General features: G+C 46.8%; 3 protein-coding genes across 3 annotated transcripts in view; 1 reads left to right on the forward strand and 2 right to left on the reverse strand.

Moving 5' to 3' along the window:
- The window catches only part of LOC134033479 (complement component C6-like), a 130,308-nt gene that overhangs the window by 58,135 nt on the left and 54,656 nt on the right, over nucleotides 1–17,517 (reverse strand). The gene's annotated exons all lie outside the window — the stretch shown is intronic.
- LOC134033664 (growth arrest and DNA damage-inducible protein GADD45 gamma-like) lies at nucleotides 11,040–12,611 on the reverse strand. The gene is made up of 3 exons (XM_062477915.1): nucleotides 12,309–12,611; nucleotides 11,966–12,173; nucleotides 11,040–11,853 (listed from the first exon to the last, which is right to left on the reverse strand). Exons 1-3 carry the CDS (start codon nucleotides 12,407–12,409, stop codon nucleotides 11,740–11,742), a joined length of 423 nt encoding a protein of 140 aa, XP_062333899.1. The 5' UTR covers nucleotides 12,410–12,611; the 3' UTR covers nucleotides 11,040–11,739.
- On the forward strand, nucleotides 15,687–17,179 carry gadd45gb.1 (growth arrest and DNA-damage-inducible, gamma b, tandem duplicate 1). The gene is made up of 3 exons (XM_062477889.1): nucleotides 15,687–15,924; nucleotides 16,033–16,240; nucleotides 16,353–17,179. Exons 1-3 carry the CDS (start codon nucleotides 15,782–15,784, stop codon nucleotides 16,464–16,466), a joined length of 465 nt encoding a protein of 154 aa, XP_062333873.1. The 5' UTR covers nucleotides 15,687–15,781; the 3' UTR covers nucleotides 16,467–17,179.

Consider the following 17,517-nt stretch of genomic DNA (forward strand, 5'->3'; position numbering starts at 1 on the left):
GGACTCCAGAGTTGAGATCAAACCAGAAGATACGTTTTAAGCATTAGGCACAATATACGCACGCATCCATCGACGTCTCTGGACAGGCTCATGCAGCCACGACGGCTGGAAGAATGAATCACATGGACCTGGAGATAAATTAGCATCTTTACTCATTACTGTAACTCACATTCATCCCAGGAATGCTCAGAGATGGCAAAAGTTAAAAAAGACTGGTAAAAGTACTGATTACGCTTTTTTACTTAAGTTAAATGAAAGAAATATGGGCTTTGACATGTACTTATGTAAAAATTACTACTACTTCCATTAGTACCATTACTACTACTTCTTTTAGTGTCATGCTGGTAACAACATAATAACAGTGTACAGGGACATTACCCTGAGGCAAGTAGGGTGAAGTCCCTTGCCGAAGGACACAACATCATTTGACACGGCCAGGAATTGAACTGGCAACCTTCTGCTAGCCAGCAAACTAGCCCGATTCCCTAACCGCTCAGCCACCTGACTCCTGTTACACTGTTATTACTACCCAGATTCACTGGTAGGTGACTCTGAATAGATATGTATAGCTCATGGAGATGACTGTAAACAGATTTGCAAGCCATATGGAGATGACTGCGGGAAGACTCGTAGAGTATGGGTACAGCTCAGTGGCAGCTGAGCTGTGAGCAGATATTTAAACCACACAGAGATGATTCATTCGCTCTCCTCAGTCTCAGCTCCACGTGAAGCGCCTGTAATGATCCCTGTTCAAAGAACTTGGTTGGTCGCAGCAGGCAGGGAGTCCATCCGTGGGCTTGATTGACAGGTTAGATTAGACGAGAGGTCAGAGGTCAGGGGTTGGGGGAGACGGAGCTGGGTTAACGTTGGCCGTGCCTGCTGTAGTCTCTTAACCTCTGAGAGTCACACACATCCGCTTCCCTCATTAATCCTTATTACACACAGCCTGCAGGGAACCTGAGATAGCAGGCTGCCAAACACACACACAGTCATGAGAGTACACGCATACACACACATGCAAACATGCACACACTCTCACATGCAAACACACACACACATGCACAGACACATGCATATGCACAAATATGCATGCACACTATGTTAAATGTTAAATGTAAACACAAATCTAAAGTAATTTACAACCATTTTAGTTAATTTATCTGTTGAAGTGGAAGTGAAGCCCCTTTTAATTAGCGATTAACGATCTAAATTAAAATCCAAATTCATATTTGTCGCACAATCCATTAGATTATTAAACAGGAGTATCAGTGCACTAGTGCACATGTTACTTCACAGGATGTCCAGCTGGTCTGGACAGCCAAATATGTCACAAACTGTGCGGTATGTGCATGTGTATGTGCATGTGTATTGCTGATGTGACGAAAGGCCTTTCTGCTGATTGTGCTGCTAACCAATTCCCCCCCTGGGATAACAAACGATCTATCTCTCATTACTGGAGAGGTCCAGGTTCTAAAGGAGCAGGGCTCAGGTCACAGGTCTGCTCCCGCTGCCTGCCATCCTGCTGCCAAACAGACACAGGAACCGCACAGGGACAGGAGAGCACAGGTCAACTCCTCATACTCGCCATGCTGGTGGGAACCCGGTCACAGGGGGAAGCATCGAATCAAATGCACCCATTCAGATCTAACTCTCATGATGCTGATCCAGAACTGTTGCTGGAACCCAGTGGCATACCCCTCCACCTTCTCTCTCTCTCTCTCTCTCTCTCTCTCTCTCTCTCTCTCCTCTCTCTCTCTCTCTCTCTCTCTCTCTCTCTCTCTCTCTCTCTCTCTCTCTCTCTCTCTCTCTCTCTGTCTCTCTCTCTCTCTCTCTCTGTCTCTCTCTCTCCCTCCATCCCTCCCCCTCTTTCTCTCTCCCTCCCCCTCTTTCCCTCTCTCTCCCCCCCCCCCCCCCCCCCCTCTCTTCGCGTTGTGTCTCCTGTCATGATGGATTCAGTAATAAGCGTTGAGCGGCGGTCCCCGGCCTTCTGGGTAATTGTCATATTTGTCACCTTTGGAGGCGAGCAGGAGAGTGTGGAGCCTGTGTGATCTAATTGGGCAGAGTTATCAGGGAGCGGCGGCGAGGCACAGGGGAGAGGAGCGCTGATTCATCCCCTGTTCAGGGAGAGACGGAGGAATCATTAGGCAGACAGAGAGCCATTACTGGCTCCGTGCACCACAGCAGCTGCGGCAGGTTCCACACACCTGCTGGATTCATGGCTACGAAAGTAGCTGATGTTGGGTGACACATTATGGATGGTGAGACGTCCTCTCAGCCGGGAAAGCTTCGACCATATTGTGCCAAAGACACAAACACACACGTGCTTGTATGGATTTATATGTAGAGAGAGAGAGAGAGAGAGAGAGAGAGAGAGAGAGAGAGAGAGAGAGAGAGAGAGAGAGAGAGAGAGAGAGAGAGAGAGAGAGAGAGAGAGAGAGAGAGAGAGAGAGAGAGGAGAGAGAGAGAGAGAGAGAGAGAGAGAGAGAGAGGAAAGGGAAAGAGACAGAGACAGAGACAGAGAGACGCAGAGAGAAAGCCTCGTGGTTTCAAACAGCAGGAGAGGTGTCTACCTTGTAAAGTGATGAGAGACTATAAGCTAATATGTAGTTGTGTGTCTGCTGGATTAATTTATGACCAACCGCAGCTGTGAAAACACCAGCCTCGAACCGCCTCGCTCTCTGCCAGCGACAACCTCCTCTCCAGTTCAGAATCTACAACAACACTGCTGGATCATTCATCTGAGCAGTATAAAATATGCGCCCTGCTCTGCATTTGTTTGGAATACATTCATCATAGTTCCAGTTCCCCGAGCTGGGACTGTTGATAGAACAATGCTGGAGAAGTGATGCAGTGCCAGAGCATTGAGGGAAACACTTTCTCAAACCTCTGGGTCTTTCTCTTGGCGATAGCTTCTCAAGACTACAGTACACTCTGTAACTGTATAGGTTTGGAATTGACAATGTTTTTCTTTCTAGAGAATATAAGAACTGTTCTTCTCATATTTGAGTGTCCGAGAACAATGAAACAAACGTAACCACAAAACAAAACATTGTAATGAATTTCAGCTTCAACAAATAACTATAGCCATTCTGGTGAGTCAGGGTCTGTTTGATTGTTTTGTAACTGAACGGAATATTCGCCTGAGGTCGCTGTGGTAACCTGCCCTCCTCTGCTTCCTGGACGCATGACATCATCAGTTTGATTTCAGCCCTGACCACTCATGGCTCTGGGCCATGCCCCGCTCAGCCCTACAGACACATCAAAGTTTTATATAGCAGTCATGCTGTTTTCATCTGGGGCAAGACAAGGCTTTATATCCATTACAGAATGATTAGCTTCTAATTTCTGAGGCAATGTTATGACTGTAATTACGTGTGTCTGTCAAACAAGACATTTGCCATAATTGAGTCATGAGGAATTAGCATAAAGGCTAATTTGTTTGGTCATGCGTGGGTTTGCGGAGCTCTGGGACAAGCTGACGACAGTCGGCTGAGATGTGATGGAATATGACCGCTGACAGAGGATCGTTTACTGAGTTAAATATTACAGTCTCTGACACTCACACACACACACACAAATGCACAAATACAACTTACAAACACACACACACAAGCACAGCTTCCTCCTGTTCCTCCTGTGAGTGAGTTTGAAGAGCACTAGAGTTTCGTCTGATATATGTTATGGCTCATGTCTTTTAAATCCAATTTTGTCTGAACTGTTGGGAAGTTTGAAAATCAAGCCTTCAAAGCCAATGACAATATGACGAAACAAGTTTCTTTGCTTGGATACACCCTTTGAGATGAACCATCTTGTTTGCAAGGGAGTCCTCCAATTAGCCCCCAGTGCTGATGCAGCCGGTGTAGACCAGTTAAACTCACTCCTCAGCTATGTATACAGGCCACCCACGCCAGCGAATCACTCCACAATCACACACTCACACAAACTCATAGACTCTCACTGGTACCTTCTCATACACTTCCACATTCATAGTCACACAAACTCTCACAGTGTAACACACTCACAGTTGGACACACACACAGTCACACACACTCTCTCACATCTCTCAAACAGCAGTACATTCTCACAGAGCAGAACATGAGTACATTCTAACAACACGCAGCCTCCCAGAACAGGAGACACACGGTTGTCTGTGTAAACAGCAGGTCCCAGTGAGCAGAGCCATGAAGCCTACGTCTGTCCCTCTCTCTGGTGGTCCGGCACAGACACAGGAAGTCTCACGTTCGGACATTTCCTGTCCAGCATGCAGCAAGCATGACGGACGTCACTGACGGGTTGTTGCTTGGAGACACAGAGCTTCTCCTCTTCCTGTGTTTTTCTACGGCTTTTCAATCTTCAATATTCTTCCATTATTTTTTATTTAAAAATATATATATATATTATATATGGAAGCTTGAAACTTGAACTTGTTGTCCAAGCTTCTGTCCTCTCTCTTCTGACACAGTGACAGTATGGTGACATTTAAATGTTACATTTGATCACAGCTTTTATCCAAAGCGACACAGAAATTAGTGCATGTCTAACCCTAAGTCCTGCAGAAAATCAAGGATCTGAAGTGCATCGTTGAAACAGAATGTGAAGTCAATTAATCTGTATTTACCAGGCACAGAGCAAAGTAACCATTTCTTAGCTACCAGGCTACTATCCACATCTTCTTAGATCATTCCTTTTTTTATTCTATTGTAAAAGTAATGTTCTGCGAACGGTGTTAAGTAAAGCTATTGAAAAGACATTACACTCACCCAGAGTGTGTGTTCCATACATGACCACAAGATAGGGCTGTTCTTTTATCAACAGTGAATGGAAAACCCGTCGGCTTACAAACTGCAGTAACAAGTCCTTACCACTAGATGGCAGACACACTATGACAGCGTTGGGCTGCACCAGCCAAGACAAGCAGCAGGTGTGCTGCAGCTGAACAATGAGCTTTCTTTCAATAACGTGTCAAAACACGTTGTCAGATGTGTTAAAAGTTCACTCCTGGATAAAGAACATATAAACTTTCTCAAACGTAATCTACAGTGTGTGAAACCTTCCATTACTATGCATATCTATGTTGGAGGTAAGTGGATTTTACAGGGTTATAGTCACGTTAAAGCCTGTCACTCTCTCTCTCTATATCCCCTCCATTCCCTCTCTCTCTCTCTCTCTCTCTCTCTCTCTCTCATCTCTCTCTCCCCACTCTCCTCTCTCTCTCTCTCTCTCTCTCTCTCTCTCTCTCTCTCTCTCTCTCTCTCTCTCTCTCTCTCTCTCTCTCTCTCTCTCTCTCTCTCTCTCTCTTTCCCTCTCCAGCTGATGGACCCCTGCCTGGTCAATGTCGTCCTAGCAAAGTGTGCCTTTCGTTTTGTACACAGCCCCCTCCCATCCCCCCTGCCCCCCCTCCATCATCCTCTTCATACAACCTCACCCTGCCCTCATCTACCCCTAACCGCCCTCCTACCCCCCCCCCCCCCCCCACACCCACACCCACACCCACACACCCACACACACACTCCCTGCTCTAGACTTTGTGTTAGTGAAAAGGATCGTCTCAAATGTCTCCCAGCCCAGCCAGCTGCTCTGGGCTGGGCCTTTCTTTCAGGGCCTCAATAAAGGAGGGGGGGTGGGGGGGGGGGGGGGCCAGGGTGCACCTTTGTACGGTGCCACTCCTATACCCCCCCAGCCCCACCCTCTCTCGCTCAGGGACGAGGGTGTAAGTGCTGGCTGCTGCTTTTGTCTGACTTTTGTTTTGGGGGAGGGGAGGGGAACTGTGTCCACACGAGCACATTGAGCCATCTGAACTGCTGTTGGACTCCTGAACACACAGTCACATGAGCACTGCCACTCACACTCTCATCCACACGCATATATGTGCACACACACACCTATGCACCCATACTTTCACTCACATGCATCCACACACACACACATGCACACAGACACTCGCTCGCATACACACACATGCACACAAACTCACAGAACCACAAAAACACACTCATGCACACACGTGCAGTCCTTCCAGACAAGGGCCTCTCATGGGCCCCTCAGGGCCCTGGTCTAGCCTGCTGACACAGACGCACTCAGTGACAAGCTCAGCTGACAAGCTTAGCCTCTATGGCCTCAACACACCCCTACACACACACACACACACACACCCCTACACACACATACACATGTAACCCCACATACACGAACACCTCTACAAACACACCCATCCCTTCTTTAACTAGACACACACATGCACTAATGTGTGTGTGTGTGTGGGCGCTGTGTGTGTGTGTATGGGCGCTGTGTGTGTGTGTGGGCGCTGTGTGTGTGTGTGGGCGCTGTGGGTGTGTGTTTGTGTGGGTTCTGTGTGTGTGTGGGCGCTGTGTGTGTGTGTGTGTGTGTGGGCGCTGTGTGTGTGTGTGGGCGCTGTGTGTGTGTGTGGGCGCTGTGTGTGTGTGTGTGGGCGCTGTGTGTGTGTGTGGGCGCTGTGTGTGTGTGTCTGGGCGCTGTGTGTGTGTGTGGGCGCTGTGTGTGTGTGTGGGCGCTGTGTGTGCGTGTGTATATGTGGGTGCTGTATGTGTGTGTGGGTGCTGTATGTGTGTGTGGGCGCTGTGTGTGTGTGTGGGCGCTGTGTGTGTGTGGGTGTGTGGGCCTCTTTGTCAGGTTGAAAGGCATGTTTTGGAAACAGTTTGCAGCATGTGTCAACACCCGTCTCCACGGTAACACAACCACTCGCGACAGAGCCTGGCAGTCTGCAAAATACAGGCGTCAACACACCCTCGTCATGAACACACGCGCTACTAAACATGCTCACTGCACAGGTTCAAATGACCCACCCCCCCGGTGCTGTACGGAGCTTTGGATCAAAGCGTCTGATGAATGAATAACGTAACAACAAGACGCTCTCACCCTGACTGAGAGTCTCCTCCTCTCAGCTGAGCGTGATCGTGTGAGTATCCAACCTTACACACACACACACACACACACACACACACACACACACACACAGGGCCCTGCAGACATGCAGGATTGCAGAGAACCCTGGAAACTTCAGATAACACATACATAATCTTTTAATCATTTGGCAGACGTTTTTATCCGAAAGGGACGTACAAAAAGCAACTAAATGTAAAAAGTACAGCAGAAGGATCAGACGGGCAGGGTTCTAAATGAGGCGTTAAATCCCTTCCATCGCTGTTGTGTTTATATGTGTCTATGTGTGTGTGTGTATACAGAGGAATGACACCAGATCTAAACTCTGTCAGCGGTCATGTGGATCCTGGTCTGGTGACTGAACTGATAACATCATCATTGAGGATTAGCATCATAGCAGAGCAGCTGATGATGGAGAAGGGGCGGAGCAGGGAGTGTGTGTGTCTCTGTGGGTCTCTGTGTGTCTGTGTGTCTGTGTGTGTCTGTGTGTGTGTGTCTCTGTGTGTGTGTCTCTGTGTGTGTGTGTGTGTCTGTGTGTCTGTGTGTGTCTCTGTGTGTGTGTGTCTGTGTGTCTCTGTGTGTCTGTGTGTCTCTGTGTGTGTCTCTGTGTGTGTGTGTGTGTGTGTCTCTGTGTGTGTCTCTGTGTGTGTGTGTGTGTGTCTGTATGTCTGTGTGTGTCTCTGTGTGTGTGTGTCTGTGTGTCTCTGTGTGTCTGTGTGTCTCTGTGTGTGTCTGTGTGTGTGTGTGTGTGTGTGTGTCTCTGTGTGTCTCTGTGTGTGTGTGTCTGTGTGTCTCTGTGTGTCTGTGTGTGTGTGTGTGTGTCTCTGTGTGTGTGTGTGTTTGTGTGTATCTACATATTTTGTTATCAGTTAGGGTCTTGACTGTGAGCCTCAACCTAATAGAGCCCAACAGCAGGTTGATGCTAATGAGAGATATTAGCATAGTCTGGCTAGACTAGAGGACAGCACCCCCTATGACACACACACACATTATTGAGCAGGCTGCTCGCATGTAGCTGTGGTGGCAGTGAAGCTGTAGCAACTACTGCCAACCGACATGAACACTGTGTGAATGTCAACAATGGAGACACACCTGTTTACTGTCTGAAGAGGAAATTAGACGCTCGTTCGCTGTTTAATTGGACAAATTAAATCCTTTAATTATCTTCCCCATGGCAACGGCTGCGGTCCAAGAACCGGTCAGCGCTGGGCTTGGCTGGCAGGGATTCCGATGGCTGTAGCCTGGGCAACAGGGCTCCAATCATGCACCCCTCAACACACACACACACACACACAACCATGTCCTCCTCTTAGCACCATCTGCTGTTTCTCCAGGGACCCCCAGCTACCCCCAGTTGAGGGGGAGTGGGAGGGGTTCTGAATAGACACTTGAGCAGGGCCATGTGGCTGGAACAGAGCTCTTGTAAAATGGGTTGAGACAAGGGCCAAGGAGGGGCATAGATAATGAAATATTGTGACCCAGGCCACTAAAGGCATCACCCCTCTCACCTATACCCCTTTCTTACGGACACTAAGACACATTTGACTACTTGTACAGGCACACACACCTTCACGTATACGCACAAGCATGCAGATATACAAACACACACAGACACACTCCTGTACACACACACACAGACAGAAACACTCCTGTATGGACACGTTGCTTATCTGAGCAGCTGTACCGCCTGTAGAGATGAAGCCCTGCTCTGGTGCTCTGGTGCATCATATCTAGTGAAGCCTCCTGGGTGTTACTCAGCACACTGCTCCTGCCTGTCTGCCTGTCTGCCTGTCTGCCTGTCTGCCTGTCTGTCTGTCTGTCTGTCTGTCTGTCTGTCTGTCTGTCTGCCTGTGTCTGTCTGTCTGTCTGTCAGCCTGTCTGTCTGTCTGTCTGTCTGCCTGTCTCACATCCCTCCCTCCTGGTCAACCCCAGCACCCAGCTCCTGCATGCTCCCATTGTACCACCTCTGAATGGGGATCAGTGAAACCCTAGGGGCTTGAATGGATGAATGAGAGCTGGCTTGTGCCAGGCACAGGCCTCTCCTGCTCCCTCTATCCTCCTCCTCCCCCTCCGTCCTCCTCCTCCCTCTCTTCTCCTCCTCCCTCTTTCCTCCTCCTTCCTCTCTCCTCCTCCTCCCTCTCTCCTTCCCCTTATTATGCGGGGCAGCAGATGGAGTGAGGGACTTTGTGGGCCGGTTGCCGGGCAGACTTAGGAAGGAGGGTGTGCAGGGTTGTGGAGGTCGTAAGGGGGTTTGAGTGGGCTTGTGGTCCACAGCCACTCACTGTCTGATGGGGAACAAAGGAACAGGCTGCACGCTGACCCACTCTGCACTCAGGCTCTAATTAAACACACCATGGTTGGAGGGGTCTGGGTCTAGCTGGGGAGGGGAGGGAGGGGGAGGGGGCGGGGGGCTATAGAGCTGGGGGGCTGGGGTGGCTGGGTTTAGCTGGGGTACTGACTCTAGTTGCAGGAGCTGGGTCTGGAAGCTCAGCAAAGGCAGCTGATGTGGAGGTCAGATGGGGGGGGGGGGGTATGGGCTGAATGGCGTGTGTTTGTGTGTGTGCATGTGCTCATGTATGTGTGTGTGGATATGAGTATGTACATTATATGTGTGTGTGCATGTGTGTCTGTGAATGTCTGTGTGTGGTGATGTGGCCCGTGTGTGTCTGGCATTGTGACGGGTGTGCGCGCATGTGAGTGTGTATAGTACGTGTGTGCACGTCTGTATGGTGATGAGAGAGTGTCCGGGGGGGGGGGGGGGGTCAGAGTTGAGACGTGTGAGACTGAGAGCAGCTGTTGACTACTACATCAGCCACAATACCTCAGCAGTGACATGCAACATGCTGAGCAGAGCTGGGTCTGAGGGGGTTTCTACGGAAACAAAAGCCTCCGGAAAGTTCTGAATTTCAAATGAAAGGCCATGCAGAGATGGCGTGTGCCAGGGGAGGAATAGACCACCATGAAACTTTTTGTTCGATTTTCTTGTGTTTGGATACATCCGCCTTCAACTTCAAGCATGGTCCAGTTCAACACCCTGGTCTGAAGATGTTTAGTTGGTAAATAACTGTTCAGTCACAGCTTCAGTCAGACCCATTCATGAAGTGAAGATTTTTTTATAAATGTAGGCCTGGTTGCCAGAACAGCTCTGCTCTTGTGGACGTCTCCTCAACTTTAAGTCTCAAAACTGAAGCTAGAAAGCGAGTTAGATACTCCACACCTGTTGACTGCTCACAGGTGGGATGGAAAATGACGTCCGAATCACAAAATCTGGTGTTTTCACAGGTTATGTGAGGGTAGGTATAGCTGAGCCTGAGTGAACCTTATGGGCCTGAATGAGCAGATGTATTCTGGTGGTGAACACACAGAGACAGTGTTTGCATCAGAGTCCTCCTGATATCCAGCCGTGGCCAAAAGTATTGGTAACGACAAACATTTTGTGTTTGCAAAGCTTGCTGGTCCTTGGCTTAAAATAACTGCTAACATAATTTCAGTAAGTCATATCATCAGCACAGGGGAAAGTGTGAACTAGTTCTAGCCAGGTGAAATCACTCTATCATTCTGATTGGATTTTAAGAGCAGATTGACTGCTGTAAAAGAGGGGACTATTTGCATATATTGAAAATGTTCACCCAAAAAAGGTTTAAAAAATATGAAATGTGCCTTATTGTGATTCCAGTATTCTATAGAAACATGTGAACACATTTTCCTCAAATACTGAACCAGCAAACTTTGCAAAACACATTTGTCATTGCCAAAACTTATGGCCACGACTGTAGACAGCAGATAGGTGGCTTGGCGGTTCTCCCAACGACCCACTTTGGTTTAGATGACAACGAGGATGAGGTGAAGCTGTGATAAGTGTACACACTGTGTTAGTACACAGGAGCAGCTCCAGGTGGGATGACTCTCCAGTGCTCCCCCCCTCTCCCTCCCCCCCCTCCCCCCCCCCCTCCCTCACTCACTCCCTCCGTATGTGGGTGTATGTGTGTATGTGTGTGTGTGTGTATGATTGTGTCAAGTATAAACAAGTACACACTGAAGGTAGAACAAAACATTCCATCAACAACATTTTATGTTCAAGAGTTTATTTGTAATATCAAAAAATAATCAATTTCATTCAATTACACAAATATTTCTAAAAACTTTAGACAAAAGTAGATTTATAGTTTATTTTTTCTTTGTCATGATAACTAATCATCTCTGAAGACAAATGTATTTAATGTTTTTTTCTTTTTTTGATGCATTCAAATGTTCTAAAGTGAAACCTTTAGAGAACAGTGATTTACTTAGTTTCATAATTTTTTTTTTAACGTTTGACATATTCAAATTATCTAAAGTGAAACCTTTAGAAAATTAAGACCATTCTGGAAAGTGGGAAATATTTCGCTGGCAGCAACGGTGTTAGTGTTGCTCAGCAAGAAGACATTTTAAAAAGTCCCTTTTTAAGAATGCTTCTTTCTCAGCACCGCTTCATCTCCTACTGCGCGTGCTTCAACGTGCGACTCTCGCTCTGTGGACCACAGGATGCAGAACTCGCTTCTCCTTTCTCTCCAAACCTCATCCGCACAAAGAATGAGGGTCCTTTTGTCGCTCTCGTGGCATACCTGACCTCATTCACATAAAGAATGAGAGTCACCTTGGCATGGACGGTACAAGAGACGACGGATCGCGGGGGCCCCTCGGGCCGGCCACGCGCTGCCTGGATTGGAATTCTCCTCAGGAGGATCCAGGGATGAGAAACAGGGTCATCCTGTAGTAGGATGAGTATTTCCTTGTAGAACGGGTATTCAGCATCTCAGAAGAGAAGAGTAAGGTCCCAGTTCAGCGGCCAGGCAGGGTGATTTCAGGAACCCAGTCGTTCAGGCTGCGGCTCTCCTCACAGAACCGGTGCAGCTTCTCCAGGGCCGGGTCCTCCCAAGCACCATCAGCTGGGTTCTGTTCAACAAAAGGGAAGGGAACATTAATCACGTGGAACCACAGGCTTTACTATTAGACTGGACTGCAAACGGTTGTGGTTGAATAGGCTTGTTTGGGCTGGGGTACATACCGTGATTAGGACGCAGTGAGCATCTTCCAGTTGACCAGACTTGTCACCGACAATCTCAGCCAGGCGGTCCATGTCGCTCACTCTGACAATGCTGATGTCGTTGTCGAAGCAGAACGACTGGATGAGGGTGAAGTGGATCTGGAGAGCGATGTCACACTCAAACTCCTCGTCGGTGGCCAGGACGCAGAAAGACACACTGTCTGGGTCACTGCAGGAAAAAGGAGAACTTATGTTAGTCACTAGTTCCTTGTGAATTTAACCAATGTTAGGGAAACATGACAACAAAGCTAAATATGAAATCAAACTGATTATAAAGCACAATTCACATAAATTAAATACTTACTCAGTCATTATTTTGGCACTCTCATAGACACCAACAGTGAGGCGATCCTCGCTCTGAGCACAGTTCAAAGCCTCCTTCAGGGATTTTCCAGCAGTCTGCATGTTGAAGTTAGTTCAGAAGCTATAAGCTAAGTCAAAGATGTTGATAGAGATTTAACAGAGGAGTGTTTGTGCTGATTCTGAGAAACTTCCACTATTTATACAGAGGACCCCGGCGCCGGCACACGCGCGTTCTGTGATTGGCTGCTTGGAGACAATGCCCGACCAACCCCCCCTTCGAAGGCGCGTGCCTATAGAGACAACTTCTGCTGAAAAGATAGGGGCAGTTTCGATTGAATTGATTCAAGGCGAAACTCTTTGACCTTCATCCGATCCTCTGAACTTACTGAAATTAGTGAATCGCCAAACACAATGCCCACACTAGTTTTGGAAAAGTCCTTTGGGCGTGGAATTAATGATCTCTCTACCACATATTTAGCTTGTAGCGTATTAGCTACAGTGCCTATAGCCTACTGTGATCTAATCATTTACAAACAAAAACTGAGATATCATACTGCACGTTAAACGGTTTGCTTGGATTTTGAGGCACAAACCGACAGACTAATTTATCGTACAGACTAGGCTATACATGTTTTTAGATTACATGCATGGTTACATCAATAGTAACCTGACTCCAAAACATTTGCAGTGTAAATCCATAAACATTCTTTATAACTTTTCTGACTATAATAGGCAACTGTATGCCAAAGTTTCTATTTGATCTAGCCTATGTCGAATGAGGCACGCGCCACTGTTTTCCATACAGAACGAATCTGACTTCAGGCGGGTGGCATCTGGACTTGCCTGCTTTTCTCTCCATAGCAAGGAGATCCCATCTGTCCCCTGGGGAAGGTGAAGGGTCACAAAGAAACTTCTGCTGCATGATAACGTTGGCACCTGCAGCGACCTATGCCCGCTGGCGCTGCACTGCAACTTTACTGCAGGAAGATTTATTATGTGGATTTATATAGTTTGTTTTCAAGCATTTGTGGAGAAATAAGCATGGCTTGTTGATGCGATGACAATGATCAAAAAGTTGTTGATAATGATAGGCCTGCATCTTGCTTAGCTTAAGAATAGACCAGTTAAATAGGCCAGTTTCGCCACATTCAACAATAATCAAAAGAGTAGACTGAAGTTAATTAAGAGGTCTTCACATTTGTCTTATTTTAGCATTTTTGATGATCAGTCATAAGTTTAGGAGGATACAGAATAGTCCTATATGCTAGCCTACAAATCAAGTTATCCATGATAAAGAAAATATATTTCAAAGTATAGCTCTCAATGATTAAGAGGGTATAAGTTGTGCTAAGCTTTGAGCTACTTTGCATTAACACAAAGAACAGCAGGCTCTGGGTTAATGTGCAGCTTGTCATCCGAGCAGCCCGAGTTTAGCAACACCTGTCACGCGCTGGGCAGGGGCCCCGGTCCGGCAGATGTGTTGCCAGAACAATGCACTGATATCGACTTGCACGCGCCTGCCCTGCTGCATCCATCTAAAAATATCCTCGCCTTTGAGTCACTATCAGCTGAATAAATCAATCTTAGATTCAAGAACTTTTGTCTTAAACTTTATGTCAGTAAAATTTGCTGCAAGAATTAGGCTACTAGCCTAGGGCCTATGTATAGGTTACTGTTGTTTGAGATGGGCTGCGTTTCTAAACTCAGCACAACTAATCATGAAGATCTAATCAAAAAGTGAGTAATGAAAGGCCCAGAAATAGTTCCCTAACTATCGTAGATGCCTCTAGCCTTTCCATTGTTTGTTTTGTAGCCAGGGAAACCTGTTTAATCAAAACAACAACTTTCTGAACAGCCTTTGTTTAAAACCCAAACACATCTAAATTAACAATCTTGTGCTGCAGCTAAACACTTGTTCTTGTTAAGAGATAAGACTATTTGTATTAGAGACACTTAGTCATGAGTTTCGACCATCAGCTTGCTCTATTCCCATTTAAATTAGATAAAAACTCAGACAACAGACTTTTCCGTCCAGCGAATGTAAAGACTTGCGGACAATAGCGCGTCGCGCCTCGGGGTCGGGGTCGGACGGGGCTACAGGGGAGGGAAGGAGGGTCCTCATAGCGACAGTTCTCCATCTGCCGCTCTGCTATCCCCAGAACAATGGTGTTGCATCAATCACCGCCATGCTATCTCCCCCATCTGACATTACAAAACAGCAGCAGGCCAAACTGCCTCTAATTGCATCTAAACACGATCACATGTAAAAGGTGCAAAATAAACTGCACCAATATCTTTAGGCTACATTCCAACATAGGCAAAGTAAGAGATATTGCAAAAATGATTATGCTGTTAACGATTTTTATGTTTGAGTCTAGGCTGTAATATCTATTGTAGATATAATGGTCACGGCAGTGGTTGTCCAGCCTCTACACTAGAATATAACTTTATCTTTTGCAGTATGATTTTGTGTGTGTGCATGAATTGTCATACAAGACGTAAGAAAGTGAACTTTTGAAACAGCAGCGTAAGCAAACCATACACCATTTGGGCGAAGCGAGGTAAATAAATAAAACCACGCTCTGGATCTCGGACAGCTGACGGTAATCACGTGCTCAGCAGAGACCAGCAGTGCAGCTTGTGCTGCACGCACAGCGTCCTGGCACGCGCTGACATTTGCATTTGTATGGAGACCGTGAAAATAGGAGTTTCTGCTAGCACAATAGGGGCCGTTTTTTGCCAGGCTCCACAGATGGTGACCCTCCACCTGCCTTTTACAAACGGGGGGATGGGGCACCTTCTGCGCACTTTACTTTCGCTAACTTATTGTTAAGCCACTTCACTTTCATCTCCCAAAATAGAACGTAGAAGCATAGGCTATGCCTATTTCTATATGCGATCCCCCCTACAAGATGACTGGTTTAAATTGGTACCGCTTAAAATCAAAATGCATTTAAATTTAAATGATTCTGTGGGCTACACCATGTCAATTGACAGCAACTCTTTTAAAATATTGCAATGATGTCCAGGCATTCAATAACTTTACGTTTTAGTTAGTTGGATTTACAACTGCATAAAACAACATATAACAGACATAATAACCCATTTGGTTAATTTGAATAGAATTTCAAAAGAAAATGGAGACCAGTGGAAACATGAACCGAAACACATTTGATATGAAACCGAAATTCATTATTTTGATTTGGGGAGCATGCCTGACTCAGAAAAAGACATGCCTCGATGACCCCTATCAATCTGCCACGAGCCGAGAGTGACTACTACAATAGTATTAGCATACCAATGCTCCATTCAGCTCAGCCAATGAGAGCGCTCCCTATTCATAGGGGCCACGAGCTGGAGAGTATAAATACGCAGCACAGTCACTGCATTGACACTGCATTTCGAACTTACTTTCCGACAACACAACCTTCTTATCTTCTCAATCTCCCTTGTGGACTATTCTGCATCATCATCATGACTCTTGAGGAAGTTCTGACCCAGAAGTCCACCGAGCGTGCCCAGTGCACCGGCAAAGCCCTGGAAGAAACATTGGTTTCCGCTAAAGACAGCGACTGCCTGACAGTTGGTGTCTACGAATCTGCTAAAGTTATGAATGTGTAAGTACGATTTTTATGAATGGTGAGATTACGGACTGTGCTTAAAGATCAATTATTGCTGAGTTTTTAAGGCTGTTGGACTAATAATGCTTTATTTATTTGTTGCAGTGACCCAGACAGTGTGTCTTTCTGCGTCCTGGCCACCGACGAGGAGTTTGAGTGTGACATCGCTCTCCAGATCCACTTCACCCTCATCCAGTCGTTCTGCTTCGACAACGACATCAGCATTGTCAGAGTGAGCGACATGGACCGCCTGGCTGAGATTGTCGGTGACAAGTCTGGTCAACTGGAAGATGCTCACTGCGTCCTAATCACGGTATGTACCCCAGCCCAAACAAGCCTATTCAACCACAAGCGTTTGCAGTCCAGTCTAATAGTAAAGCCTGTGGTTCCACGTGATTAATGTTCCCTTCCCTTTTGTTGAACAGAACCCAGCTGATGGTGCTTGGGAGGACCCGGCCCTGGAGAAGCTGCACCGGTTCTGTGAGGAGAGCCGCAGCCTGAACGACTGGGTTCCTGAAATCACCCTGCCTGGCCGCTGAACTGGGACCTTACTCTTCTCTTCTGAGATGCTGAATACCCGTTCTACAAGGAAATACTCATCCTACTACAGGATGACCCTGTTTCTCATCCCTGGATCCTCCTGAGGAGAATTCCAATCCAGGCAGCGCGTGGCCGGCCCGAGGGGCCCCCGCGATCCGTCGTCTCTTGTACCGTCCATGCCAAGGTGACTCTCATTCTTTATGTGAATGAGGTCAGGTATGCCACGAGAGCGACAAAAGGACCCTCATTCTTTGTGCGGATGAGGTTTGGAGAGAAAGGAGAAGCGAGTTCTGCATCCTGTGGTCCACAGAGCGAGAGTCGCACGTTGAAGCACGCGCAGTAGGAGATGAAGCGGTGCTGAGAAAGAAGCGTTCTTAAAAAGGGACTTTTTAAAATGTCTTCTTGCTGAGCAACACTAACACCGTTGCTGCCAGCGAAATATTTCCCACTTTCCAGAATTGTCTTAATTCTCTAAAGGTTTCACTTTAGAAATTTAATAATGACAACACTAATATTAAAAAAGAAAAACTTATCAATGCTCTGAAGGTTTCACTTCTGAACATTTGAATAGGCCTATGTTACGTTATTATGAGCTTAACATTAAATATGTCCAATATAAATGTAAAAAAAGACAAGAAAATACTACGAAAAATGACAAATTCTCAGAATGTTTCACTGGAAATGTTATTTGAGAAGAAAACTAACAACTTAATAAAACAAATTAAATCTATTGTTTGTGTCATGTGATTTTTGCACACGCTTATGGAAAGTATATACGCTAGTTGATGGGGATTGTTTGTACTGCACAGATGGCGGGATGGGGGGGTTATGAAAGTATGACCAAAGTTGTACTCTAGGAAATTTGGATAGCAGGCACAAAAGTCTGTCATCATGCTCGCTGTTGCCCCTCCAGTAAACAGTCTGCCGTCCCTCCCTCCTCTCGGTGCTAATCTGCATATGTATACCGCGGACACAATAGCAGCGCGCGCTCGGCTGTCACATCCAGCGGTCCGCACAGAAGCTTCATTGTCCGAACGGCAGATGTCTCCC

The sequence above is a fragment of the Osmerus eperlanus genome, chromosome 14 (assembly GCF_963692335.1).
Source record: "Osmerus eperlanus chromosome 14, fOsmEpe2.1, whole genome shotgun sequence".
Taxonomy (NCBI): Eukaryota; Metazoa; Chordata; class Actinopteri; order Osmeriformes; family Osmeridae; genus Osmerus; species Osmerus eperlanus.